Raw genomic sequence first — 12,186 nt, forward strand, 5'->3', positions numbered from 1 at the left:
AACTATATCATTCTATTTCTATTTACATTTATCTATCTATCTATCTATCATCATCATGTATCTATCTTTCTATCTTGCTGCTGAAATTCCTTTCAGTGGTTGATAGAGCATTTTGCTACCTGCCCTACCATACAATAGGGAAAATAAAATTCACTACAATATGTGGAGTTACTGGAAGCAAATTTGTGAGAAAGGTGAATGGGGACTTGACTAAGGGTTTTTATTGCCTATCAGTCCAAAGGGTCTCTTTCTTTAGTCTAAAGTTCACCCTAAAATTCTTGTCTCCTGGGTAACCAGGTTAAAGCTCTGTTTAACTGCCAAGGTCATAACCAGGATTATTGTGCAAGAGACTGAATCTGGAGGATAAGGTTTACAAATGGCAGCATTTTACTTAGCTGATACTAACAGGTCTTCATTCATCACACATATATGAATACTTTTCTCATCATTTGTGCATCTGCATTCCTGTTCCAATGACATGCTTACTATTGGACAGAAGCTCTGATTACAGCAAAATCAAGAAGCCAGCTGGCACAATGAGAAAGGGTCTAAAACTAAAATCTCAGCTTTGCCCTCTTCAGCCTTATGCTGCTAACTCACTCCATCACTCTTTCAAGATCATCTACAGGCCAGGCTCATCTGCACTGGGAATTTTGCCTTTCCTGTCCTCCTGCCTAGAATGCCAAATTTTTATAGCCTCCCCTTTCATGTCACACAGTACCTCTGATTTCACTATAGTCCAACTTCTGCTTCTCTCATGAAACCATCCTCACTAATTCATCACTTGTTGGTCATCTCCTATAAATGCCCCTAATACAATAAAAAAAATTTCCTAGCAAACACATTGAGAGGAGACAGGATGTAAATAGCATGTTATGAGCACTGGCTACCTCTTAGCTTCTGTGCCAGGCATTACCTATATAGGCTGCCTAATGTCCTACTTCAAATAACTCTGGGAAAACTGAGAAGTTCACAAAATTCAAGAATGTGCACCTCGATTATGGTCAGAGCCAGGGTATGACTCACTGGGAAAGCTATTTGGATCAGTGATGCTGCTTCACACGGAGGAAATGAACTGCCCATGGGCTTCTAGGTCCAAACTTCTAACAGTCACCCTTTACACACTTGAATCCTTGTAAACCACCCTGTAGAGCTGAAAAGTATTTAAGACCTTGCCTAATGGAAAACTTGAAATGTGCTATACTGGTTTACTAGTAATTTCCAATATGTTAGTTTTTATTTATGTAGATTCTAATTTCTTTAAAAGCAAAAATCTGCCTTACACACTGCGTCATACATAGCAATTACACAACATCAGTGATACAATTCACTCACCATATGATTATTGATTTTGTTAACAAATCTGCAGGTCTCAACCTCAAAATAACTCCCTTTTCTGTACCATAGGGTCATTAGCCCCATTACTTATTCTTTTTTGTCTTTAATCCCTTTTATTGCTTCTTCTTTTTTGTTTGTTTTGTTTTTTAAAATTCAGTTTTATTGATATATATTCACAAACCATACAGTCATCCAAAGTGCACAATCAACTGTTCACAGTGCCATCATATAATTGGGCATTCATCATCCCAATCTATTTTTGAACATTTTCCTTATACCAGAAAAGGTAAAAATAAGAATAAAAAATAAAGTAAAAAAGAACACCCAAATCATCCCCCCCAACCTATTTTTCATTTAGGTTTTGTCCCCATTTTTCTACTCATCCATCCATACACTTGATAAAGGGAGTGTGATTCACAAGGTTTTCACAATCACACTCTAACCCCTTGTAAGCCACATTGTTATGCAATCATCTTCAAGAGTCAAAGCCATTACTTATTCTCTATAGAGGTTTTTTTTTTTGAGGGTGAGGAAATGAGAGGGAGCTGGGACGTAGCAGTGACTGGGCAGTACGAGACATCAGACCTGTAAGGCTTGGCAGAAAGGACGAGGGCTGCCAATGCCAGGCTGAGAGAGCACCAACCACTGCAAGCTGATGTCAGTAACAGAGACTGAGAAAGAGTGCTCAGCCCACAGTGAGGTGGATAGGCACACTTGCACACACCTGCTCTCAACACATATTTGCCTTGTCATTTTTCTCCCCCCAAATATTTCAATTTGCTACTAGATTGCAACTCAAAGCTTGCTTTCTCTGGGGATGGAGACTATTTGGCTTTACTGCTCTAGTCCTCTCTTGTCACAGGTATGCTGAACACAGTAGTCTTCTTGTGATTTTGATTCAGTGTCATCACAAATATTGGGGTAGAGAGGAAAAGAGGTTCAGAGTCCACTCTTCCAGATGAATTTTGGATCGATTCTCTGCCCAGAAGCTGGGGTGACCTGCCCTGTTCCTAGAAGTCTTTTCTAGATTGAATTATACAATTTTACACTTATTGCTTAATGAATGGCCACTATTCATTAACCCACCTGTTCTCTGTCCTGTGTCTCCTTGGTCTCCACCATACACTGATGGTGATGCAGTCAAAGCCTTACCTACCTCTATGGAACATTGTAGGCTTTAGTTTGTTTGAAGTTGAGGACTAACCACTTACCTCCATGGTTCCCTGGCTTTTTTCAGGAAGACTTGGTTAAGGAATGTGGTTTTATTAGCAGCCAGTCATCTTAGTTGAGGAGGGGTGTTTAGGGCCTGAATCATAGGGGATACTCTCCATATTCCAGGAAGACACAGCCCATTTGCTCTGATGAGGCTGCCGTGAGCTTGCCCTTACCTGAAACTTGCTCTCTGAGCAGGTGTAGAGAGAATATTCCCAGTCAAGAAGAAAAGTCTGCCTTTCCCTGCAATGTGCTCCCTGGGGAGACTCAGCTCTTATTGAACTGTCACTCTGCTCTAGTGTGGAACCTGCAGAAACTAAGATGTGGTGGAACATGCTTCCATGCTTATGCCGTGGAGCATGCTATGAGCCTATATGATGGAGCACACTTACATGATTATGCTGTGAGTGTGTTATGAGCCTACATGGTGGAGCATGCTTCTATGCTGGCTATGGAGCATGCTATAAGCCTATATGGTGGAGCACACTTACATGATTATGCTGTGAGTGTGTTATGAGCTTACATGGTGGAGCATGCTTCTATGCTGGCTATGGAACATGCTATAAACCTATATGGTGGAGCACACTTATATGATTATGTTATGAGTGTGCTATAAGCCTATATGGTGGAGATAGCTTCTATGATTATGCTATTAGTTTGCTGAATTCCTATAGGTGGAGATTGCTTATATGCTTGTGGGTTGGCAATTACTACTGGGGATAAAATTTTTAGGTGACAAACCACCCCATGTTATTTTCCCTGCTTATTTCAAAAGTATCCATCAAATTAAATTTGACCTGAACTGCTGTGCTTTATTCTATAAGGACTCTTCTCTTTCTCTCCACTGAGAGTAACATCTTGTTCTGTTCTGGAACAAGAATTTATCCCTGATGTTTTACTTAATTAGTGTCTAAGGGCTTAGCTGCTAATTGAGATAGGGTGTGAGCCTAGAGTACTTGCAATTAAAGATAAATCCTAGAAGATCAGAGGAAATGGACTGATAAATGTGAATGAAAACTATGTTTTTTAACTTGTTAAAAAAGTGAGGGAGATTGTTCTAAAATCAGAGCAGAGGATTCACTTGCATAGCATGTAGTTCAGTTAGAGAAAGGGCCTGAACAGCCTTCAACTTCAAGCTCTGTGTCTGTGTATCTTTGAGGAGGTGACTTAATCCCTCTGTGCATCACTAGTGTCATTTGCAGAGCAAAAGAAACACCACTATTGCCCTCCAAAATCTGTTATGAGATTAAATGAATAAAAACTCATATCAACAGCTGGCACAGAGTAAAGAACTTTGAGTTTTTCCTACTTCTCTACATGGTCTCAGTGGTCTGTATACTTGTCACACGAAAGAGACCAAAACACTTTGATAGACAGTTAGCATGAAGTAGTGGACAATTTATTTCATGGACTAGAATTCACAGGAAGAGAAACTAGTGCTCAAGCCACCATGAAGCAGTGGCACTATTGGGCAGATATTTTTCTTCTTTTGGTTTGGAATTCTTCATGTTTGGCTTCTAATTCTAAATATCTGGGACAGGCATGTGGTCACATCATGGCAATGAGTTAGGGTTCCATTTTTGCTTTCTTGGAAGCATTTTGTCTTAAGGTTAGAGGATGAGAATCTATGACACCTATCAGGAATTCTCCAGGTGGGGAATTTTAATATTTCTGCATTTTCCTCCAGTTTCTCAGGGGGCCCTGCAAATACATTTTTATTCCCTGCACAAATTACTTTGAGATGTATCAGAGTTTCGCACTAAACTGTAAAAACCAACAAGATTTCACTTCTTATTCAAGGTTCCATGTAATTATGGTGTTTGAATAAACCTACCATACTAGTTAATTTATATGGCATGCTACAGAAAATACAGATTTTGCACCTGATAAACATCCCTACCTTTGGTCTCACATAGAAGTTGAAGTTTTAAAACCCTGTCACTATCATCCTTTACCCTTTAGTCTCATTTAACATAGTACTAACAGCCATTTTAATATAATATATTATATTTGTATATGTATATTTTCATCGTGTTTTTAAAAAGTGGGTAATGTTATATAGACTTCGGTGAACCTTGTTTTATCACTGAATTCACAGAAAATCTTTCATGTGGGCTGATTAACATCTCATTCACTCTTTCATGGCTGGACTACACTCATTTCTCCTGAAGCTGAAATCAGTAAAAAATTCTGTTGTATTTCCTTCAAGGAGCAGTGATCCTATTATGGAATGAGCTACCAGTGATCTTTTATGATGTTATTTCTTGCATGTTGGTTTTATATAAGTGTTCTCAGGTTAGCCCTTGCTTTCAGTTCTCCAAGTCTGTCCACTGAGGTCCCCTGTGATTTTCTGGCTCTGAAGTCTCCTGTTCTCCTTTGCTCTGATCTGGAGGGTTTTCTGGACACTGCATAGGGAGGATTTGCTCACCAAGGACCAGGTTTTCTTCCAGATAATGCTATTTGCACACTTTCTAGGAGCAGGAACCTGGTAGCTTGTGTGCTATCTCATCTTTCATTCTAAAGTGAAATAATTTTGGAAATTCCTAAAGAGTGCATGAGAGATATTACACATAAACTTAAAAACCCTTTTAAGAGTTACTACTGAAGACGTTTCAGCTTCCACTTCTTGCCTTCCTCAGATGGATCTGCCTGAGAATGCAGAAGCAGGGTGCTCACTCTCACTGCCACCCCCTTTCCACAATCACCCTTCTTCTACTTCACTATAGAAAATGTATTCTGTATACATAATCTATCTATTACTAAGAAGTTTTGCTCTATGGGGTGAAATCCACACCAAACAAAGGGATAATTTAAAATATATATTGTATATGGTGGAGGATCCTGAGCAAAGGGAGTTTAGGTAAGAAATATTGAAGGCAGCATCATCTGATTTCATTCACCTGAGAAACTCATGCCTGTGCTCGATGTCTTCTCTTTCATCCCTCCATTTCCACCAATCAATGTCAGTTTACCTTCCTTTATTTCTCACCTGCCTATCAATTTATATTTTAGGATTAGAATCCAAACTCGAGGAGGAGGCCACAGAGTTACATATTTAACACACTTGCTTAATCCAAAAGAAATAAAGTAGAATTTTCAAAATGAAAAGTAAGTTTAATTAGCCTGGTGGATGTGAAAATGAGGACTATATTTGCTCATGTAGTTAGATGGGAAATTGGAATTTTCCAAAAATTGAATGAACCAAACCCACAGTCTCAAAGTTTAATAAAAATATATTTAAAGCAAATGGACAGTAAATAATACACCATAGTGTACTCCTTTGCAATTGTTTAAACTTATGAAAAAATTTACTGAAGTCCATTAAGAAATTTGCAAGCAAGTATCTAGTTTTCCAGTTTTTCTTCATGAGCTTGGGTGTCAATTTCCATGCAGATACAGTTTCTTTTCTTTTCAGAAAATGGAAGATTTCTCACAAAGAGGTTTGAAGTTAGTTTTGGTAATATATGTTTTTAAATAATATTACTAGGTATAGAGTAAGTGTCAGTATGAAACTATTTGGTTCAATGCTTTTAGTGAACTAATAACTTCAGCTCTTTCTTTGTTAAAATAGAACAAAAATAGATATCCTCCATCAAGGAAATCACCCATGGCTTTGACAGGTATCTAAGAAAAATTAAAAAGGGACACCAAGTGCTTCTTTTCCCCAGCAAATGGTTACATCATCTTTGATTTTAATTAACCCATAGCCAAAACTCTATTCAATAACTGCTTTTTGCTAGATGTACCTCAGGTATTTAGAGTCTAATATTTACTGATCAGCCATGTTAGTTTCCCAGCTGCTATGCAAACACCATACAAAGGGTTGGTTTAACAACAGGAAGTTATTGGCTCATTGTTTCAGAGGCTAGAAGGCTTGCTTCCTCACAAGTTTGGTAAGCATTCTGTCCAGTCATCCATGGGTTACTTGGTTTTCCCATCACATGACAGTGTCCTCTCCTTTCTCTTCCCAGGTTCCCACTGACTTCCAGCTTCTGCCTCCTCCCCATGGCTTTCTCTTCATAAGGCCTCCAGTAATAGAATTAAGACCCATGCTGATTCAGTGTGCCACATGGAAAACAAAGTAACAACTTCACAAGTCCTATCCATAATGTATTCACACAAACATGAATGGATCAAGTTTAAGAACATATGCTTTTCTGGGTACATCACTTAATCTGTTGCATCAATATAGAAAGGGAGAGGGATGCCCCTAATCTTTAAAAGCTTATAGTGAAATGGAAAAGGTAGAAAATGGAGAAGATGCCTCAAACACATGTTAGAAATACAAAGGCATATTTAATCATATTATATCTGATATAAATTGATTGAGGGAAGTGAAGTGAATTTGTTATAGTGAAGGTGAAATTATTATTTTGAATAAATGATCAAAGAGAGATGATGAGGACACTGATGAAGTAAGAATATGATCAATGGTAGAGTGACAAGGTGATTGATGATGGAGATTGCTTGTAAGACAGATAGGAGAGTTTGAAAATAGTTTGGGTAGGAAGTGTGATTAACTTAATGCAAGTCTTGTTTGACAAGTCTGTTGAAATCTGAACAGAAGCTTTTAGCAAATTTATTTGCAGGGCATCCAGAAAAGGGGAGCTCTTTTTTGAAGAAGGGAATTTGAAATGATGGTGCTCTTCACCCTCCCATATATGTGTGACCATTGTTGCTTGTTCTGTCTACTGAAAAGAAGTGGAGAAGTTCAAGAAGGACACAATGACTGCATTTGATATTTTAGAAGACAGTACTGTCTAGTAGGATGTGTTTCTTTAAATATCAGGATGGTCAATTTTGAGAAATGGGACATTTTTCCTTGGTGATCTTGGACACTCATTTGGAATTATGGAAGCTCCAGTGCTTGTGGTGTCCATGTGGTTGTTATAGAGACAGGTAGAGATGGTTTGGCTTTTTATGACTTTTACAATTTTTTATAAATTCACCCTGCCATAAGACTGCAGGATTCTCTTCAATGCACTCTTGACATCCGTGTATCTTAAGGTGTAGATGAGTGGATTCAAAAGTAGTATGATGATGCAGTAGAAGAAGGACATGAACTTGGCCTGGGTGCTATTGGCAGGAGGCTGGAGGTACATGTAGATGGCTGGCCCAAAGTACATTTTGACAACCACCATGTGGGAACTGCAGGTGCTGAGGACCTTAGACCTTCCTTCCACTGAAGGTAACTTCAGCACAGCCCTGGCAATGAGGGTATAAGAGACCAATACAAGCAGGGGAGCCACCAGTGCAAAAGGGATGGCTCCCACAACCAAGGCCAAGTCATTAGCAGTGGTTTCTCCACAGGCCAGGTTGATCAGAGCAGGCACCTCACAGAAGAAGTGGTCCAGGGTGTGATGACCACAGTGATGAATTTGGAGGGTAAGGGTGGCTTGAAACACTGAATTGTCCAGGCCACTGGACCAGGCTGCAGATGCCAGCTGCACACACAAATGGGGATGCATAATGAGAGTGTACTGAAGTGCCCGGCAGATAGCCACATAGTGATCAAAGGCCATCACTGCCAACAGAACACATTCAGTGCATGCTCTCCAGTGGAAAAAGTAGGCCTGTGTGATGCAGCCCCAGGAGACAATGGTCTTCTGTGGTCCCCATAGGTTGGCCAGCAGCTGGGGCAAAATGGTGGTGGTGACACAGAGGTCTAGCACCAAGAGGTTGTCCAGGAAGTACATGGGTGTCTGGAGTCTGGGCTCCACCAGTGAGAGAAGGATGATGGAGCTGTTCCCTAGCAGGGTCAGAATGTAGGAGATCAGCACCACTCCAAAGAGGGGCATCTCCAGCCATGGATGATCTGAGAAGCCCAACAAGACAAATGTACTTGGGAAACTTACATTTTCTGCTTCCATTGTGGTCACCTTATTTATGTCTTGAATGAAAGAGAGAAGGTTTAAAAGATGAGCAAAGCATAATTTCAAATCCTTCAACAATGTTGGTGTGATAATCTCCATAATTGTTAGAAGTTCTCAAAAGATGGACTAAATCTGCATAAACTCTGCCTTAACATTTAGCATTGAACAAGGGATAGATCTGAAATAGCCTTGATATGATGAGATTTCTATATGGAGTTTAGTTATCTATCTGTTTATATGGAGACATCACTCTCCTCTTTCTCTTTTCTCTCCCTCCTCTCTATATCTGGGTCTCAAAACTGTCTGTTGTATACTGCAGTGTATACTGTTGTATACTGTAGTGCTAAGACTGCAGAATTGGGGAAATGTTGCTGGTTTAAATCAGTCATTTAACCTCTCTGTGATTCAGTCTCCTCATTTTAAAAGTAAATACAAAAAAGTCCTTATCTTCTATGTTTATTTGAAAGTTTTTACACTCCTATGTATTTATCGCTATCAATTATCTATCTCTCCTTATCTGTATATCTATCTATCTTTCATCCTAAGTTCTATATAAATTTTAGCTACTATTGTCTGTATCTAATCCATATCTGTCTACTTCTCCAACTCCCATCCATTATTAAAGCACAGTGCTTTCACATAATGATGAACAGAGCATGTGGTTCTTTGCATCTGAATTATCTCTTTCAGAAAAGTTCTTAAAGGAAATGCTACCTTATGTTCCTGTTCAGTTCAGTTAGGTGAAGGATACTTGTATGCCCAAGTAAACAGGTTAGAAGTTGGGGAGGTGTTGCTATTCCAGCAACTGAAGATCTGAATTCTTTTTGTGGGGTAAGAGGCAGAAAATTGTGGTTTATTTTGAATAATACTCTCTCCTTTACTTTTTCATGTAACTCCCATCTTCCTAGTTTTAATTGCTTCTCTTTAATTTGAAGCCAAGGTAAGTGAAATGATTCATGCAGAGGAGCAGAAGAAAAAACAATTGAGTAAAGTGATTAGAACCAAAGAGACCTGTGGGACACCATCAAACATTCCAAAATATGCATGAAGGGAAACCAAAAAAGACCTAAGTAAATGGAAGGATGTTCCATGTCCACAGGTTGGAAGACTAAATATTGTTAAGATGTCAGTTCTACCCACGGTGATTTACAGATTTAATACAATCCCAGTTAAAATTCCAACAGACTTCTTTGCAGAAATGGGAAAGCCAGTCATCAAATTTATATGGAAGGATAAGAGGCCCTGAAGAGCCAAAACCATATTGAAAAAGAAGAATAAATTTGGAGGACTTATGCGTCCCAATTTTAAAACATATTACAAAGCCACAGTAATAAAAAGAGTATGGTACTGGCACAAGAACAGACATATAGAACAATGGAATAGAAATGAAAGCTCAGAAATAAACCCTCACAATGATGGTCAATTGATTTTGGCAAGGATGCCATGTTCACTCTGTTGGGAAAGAAAATTGTCTCTTCAACAAATGGTGCTGGGAAACTGGATATCCATACACGAAGAAGGAAGAAGACCTGTACTTCACTTCACATACAAAAACAATCTCAAAATAAATCAAAGCCCTAATATAAGAACCAAAACTATAAAATTCCTAGAAGAAAACCTAGGGAAACATCTTCAAGACCTTGTTTAGGCAGTGGTTTCTTAGCCTTTACACACAAAGTATAAGCAACAAAAGAAAAATAGATAAATGAGACTTCATCAAAATTTAAAACTTCTGTGCATCAAAGAACATCATGAAAGTAAAAAGACAACCTACAGAATGGGAGGAAATGTTTGGAAGCTACATATCCAATAAGGGTTTGATATCCAGAATATATGAAGAAATCCTACAACTCAACAACAGAAGCCAAATAACCTAATTTAAAAAAGGGAAGAACACTTGAATAGACACCTGTAAAATGGCTAAAAAGCACATGGAAATACACTCAACTTCACTAGCTATTAGAGAAATGCAAATCAAAACTGCAATGAGATACATTTTCACACTTATCAGAATGGATATTATTAAAAAAACAGAAAATTACAAGTATTGGAGAGGATGTAAAGAAAAGGGAACACACATTCATTGCTGGTGGAAATGTAAAATTGGGGAAAGCTGCTGTGGAAGACAGTTTGGCCATTCCTCAGCAAACTAAGTTTAGAGCTACCAAATGACCCAGCAATCCCACCACTAAGGATATACCAAAATGAATTGAAAGTGGGGACTCAGGTATTTGTACACCAATGTTCAGTGCAGCATTATCCATGGTTATCAAAAGATGAAAGCAACCCAAGTGTCCATCAACCAATGAATGGGTAAACAAAAGATGGTACATACATATGATGGAATATTATTCAGCAGTAAGAAAGGAATGAATTCCTGATTCATGTTACAACTTGGAGGAACCTTGAAGACATCACATTGAATAAAAGAAGCCAAACACAAAAGGACAAATATTTTATGATCTTCCTGATATGAAATAATTAGAATTAGTAAATTCATAGATTCAGAAACTAGAATAATGTTTACCAGAGGCTGGGATGGGAGTACAGTGCAGGGAGTTAGTGCTTAAATGGTAGGGTTTTTGTTTAGGATGTTGGAAAAGTTTTGTTAATGGATAATGGTTATTGCAGCACGGCATTGTGAATGTAATTAATTCTACTGAGTTTTATATTTGAACCTAGGTAAAAGGGGGAATTTTAGGTTGTAGATATGGTTCTAGAATAAAAATTTTTAAAAGTACCATAGAACTGAATAGCACATACAGTAAACACTAATGTAAACAATGGATTATAGTTATAATAAATATAAAAATATTCTTCCATGAATTGTAACACATGCACCACACAAACACTAATGCAGGGACTTAATAAACAGGGGTATGTGGGAACTCTGTACTTGATGAATGATTTTTCTGTGAGCTTTTGACTTCTCCAAAAAAGTCATAAAAATGAAACTAGCTGATTGACTAACTAAAGATAAGCTTTGGGAATTTCTTTGCCTCTCCTACTTCATTGGAGAACAAACACTTTTTAGGAACTTAATTGAGACAAATCTTGAAGAAGCTTCTAACTTTCATGCTTAACAGCGAAGATTGCATGAACAAAAAGCACTCTCCAGACACACAGTCAGGCAAAATTTTGCAACCATTATCAACACTGGCATATGACACTGTTACTACTACCATAACTGTTATTCCCCTTGGTCCTCTCATTTTCCAGATGAAAACAGTTCTGATAAAAACCAGTAGATTGACTTTTCTAAATTCCACATTACCCACTTCTACTATGTTATCTATCCATTACACATTATTCTATCTTTTTAATCTCAATCTTTTGTATTTCACATGCAGCAAATATTTTCATATGTTCCAAATTTTGAAGAACATTTTATCACACAAATGGGAAGAATAGACATGATATACATGAACTAGATTCAATTAAAAAAATAGCAGGAACTTGGAAAAATAATGTCAGAAAGGCTGAAAAATACAGCATGAGTTAAGGTCTCAGAAAAATGTTAAAGGTAATATCATTTTTATTTGGAATAAAAACACAGAAAAGGAAGAAATAGACTCATTGCTAAATACATTCAATATTCTTCAGGAAAGAGAATAGTTTCAAATTAGAAAGAGTTCCTGAGGACATTTTAGTGACATATTGTTAAGCAACTAGGAATAAGCACTTGTATTTTGACACTTTTAACTCTTTAGACTCATAGAAATTACAGCACAATACACTGAGTTAACTTGCAAATATATACAGT

General features: G+C 37.9%; 2 protein-coding genes across 2 annotated transcripts in view; one reads left to right on the forward strand and one right to left on the reverse strand.

Moving 5' to 3' along the window:
* LOC119524586 (zinc finger protein 596-like) overlaps nucleotides 1–12,186 on the forward strand; it is a 1,058,357-nt gene that overhangs the window by 411,847 nt on the left and 634,324 nt on the right. The window lies entirely within an intron of this gene.
* Nucleotides 7,488–8,522, reverse strand: LOC119524518 (olfactory receptor 15-like). The gene has a single exon (XM_037823207.1). The coding sequence runs from the start codon at nucleotides 8,520–8,522 to the stop codon at nucleotides 7,488–7,490; it is 1,035 nt and encodes a 344-aa protein (XP_037679135.1).

The sequence above is a fragment of the Choloepus didactylus genome, assembly GCF_015220235.1.
Source record: "Choloepus didactylus isolate mChoDid1 chromosome 11 unlocalized genomic scaffold, mChoDid1.pri SUPER_11_unloc2, whole genome shotgun sequence".
NCBI lineage: Eukaryota > Metazoa > Chordata > Mammalia > Pilosa > Megalonychidae > Choloepus > Choloepus didactylus.

Excerpts from the sequence above, each read along its gene's own strand:
- LOC119524518 (XM_037823207.1), bottom strand. The coding sequence starts at position 8,522 with ATGGAGATTATCACACCAACATTGTTGAAGGATTTGAAATTATGCTTT.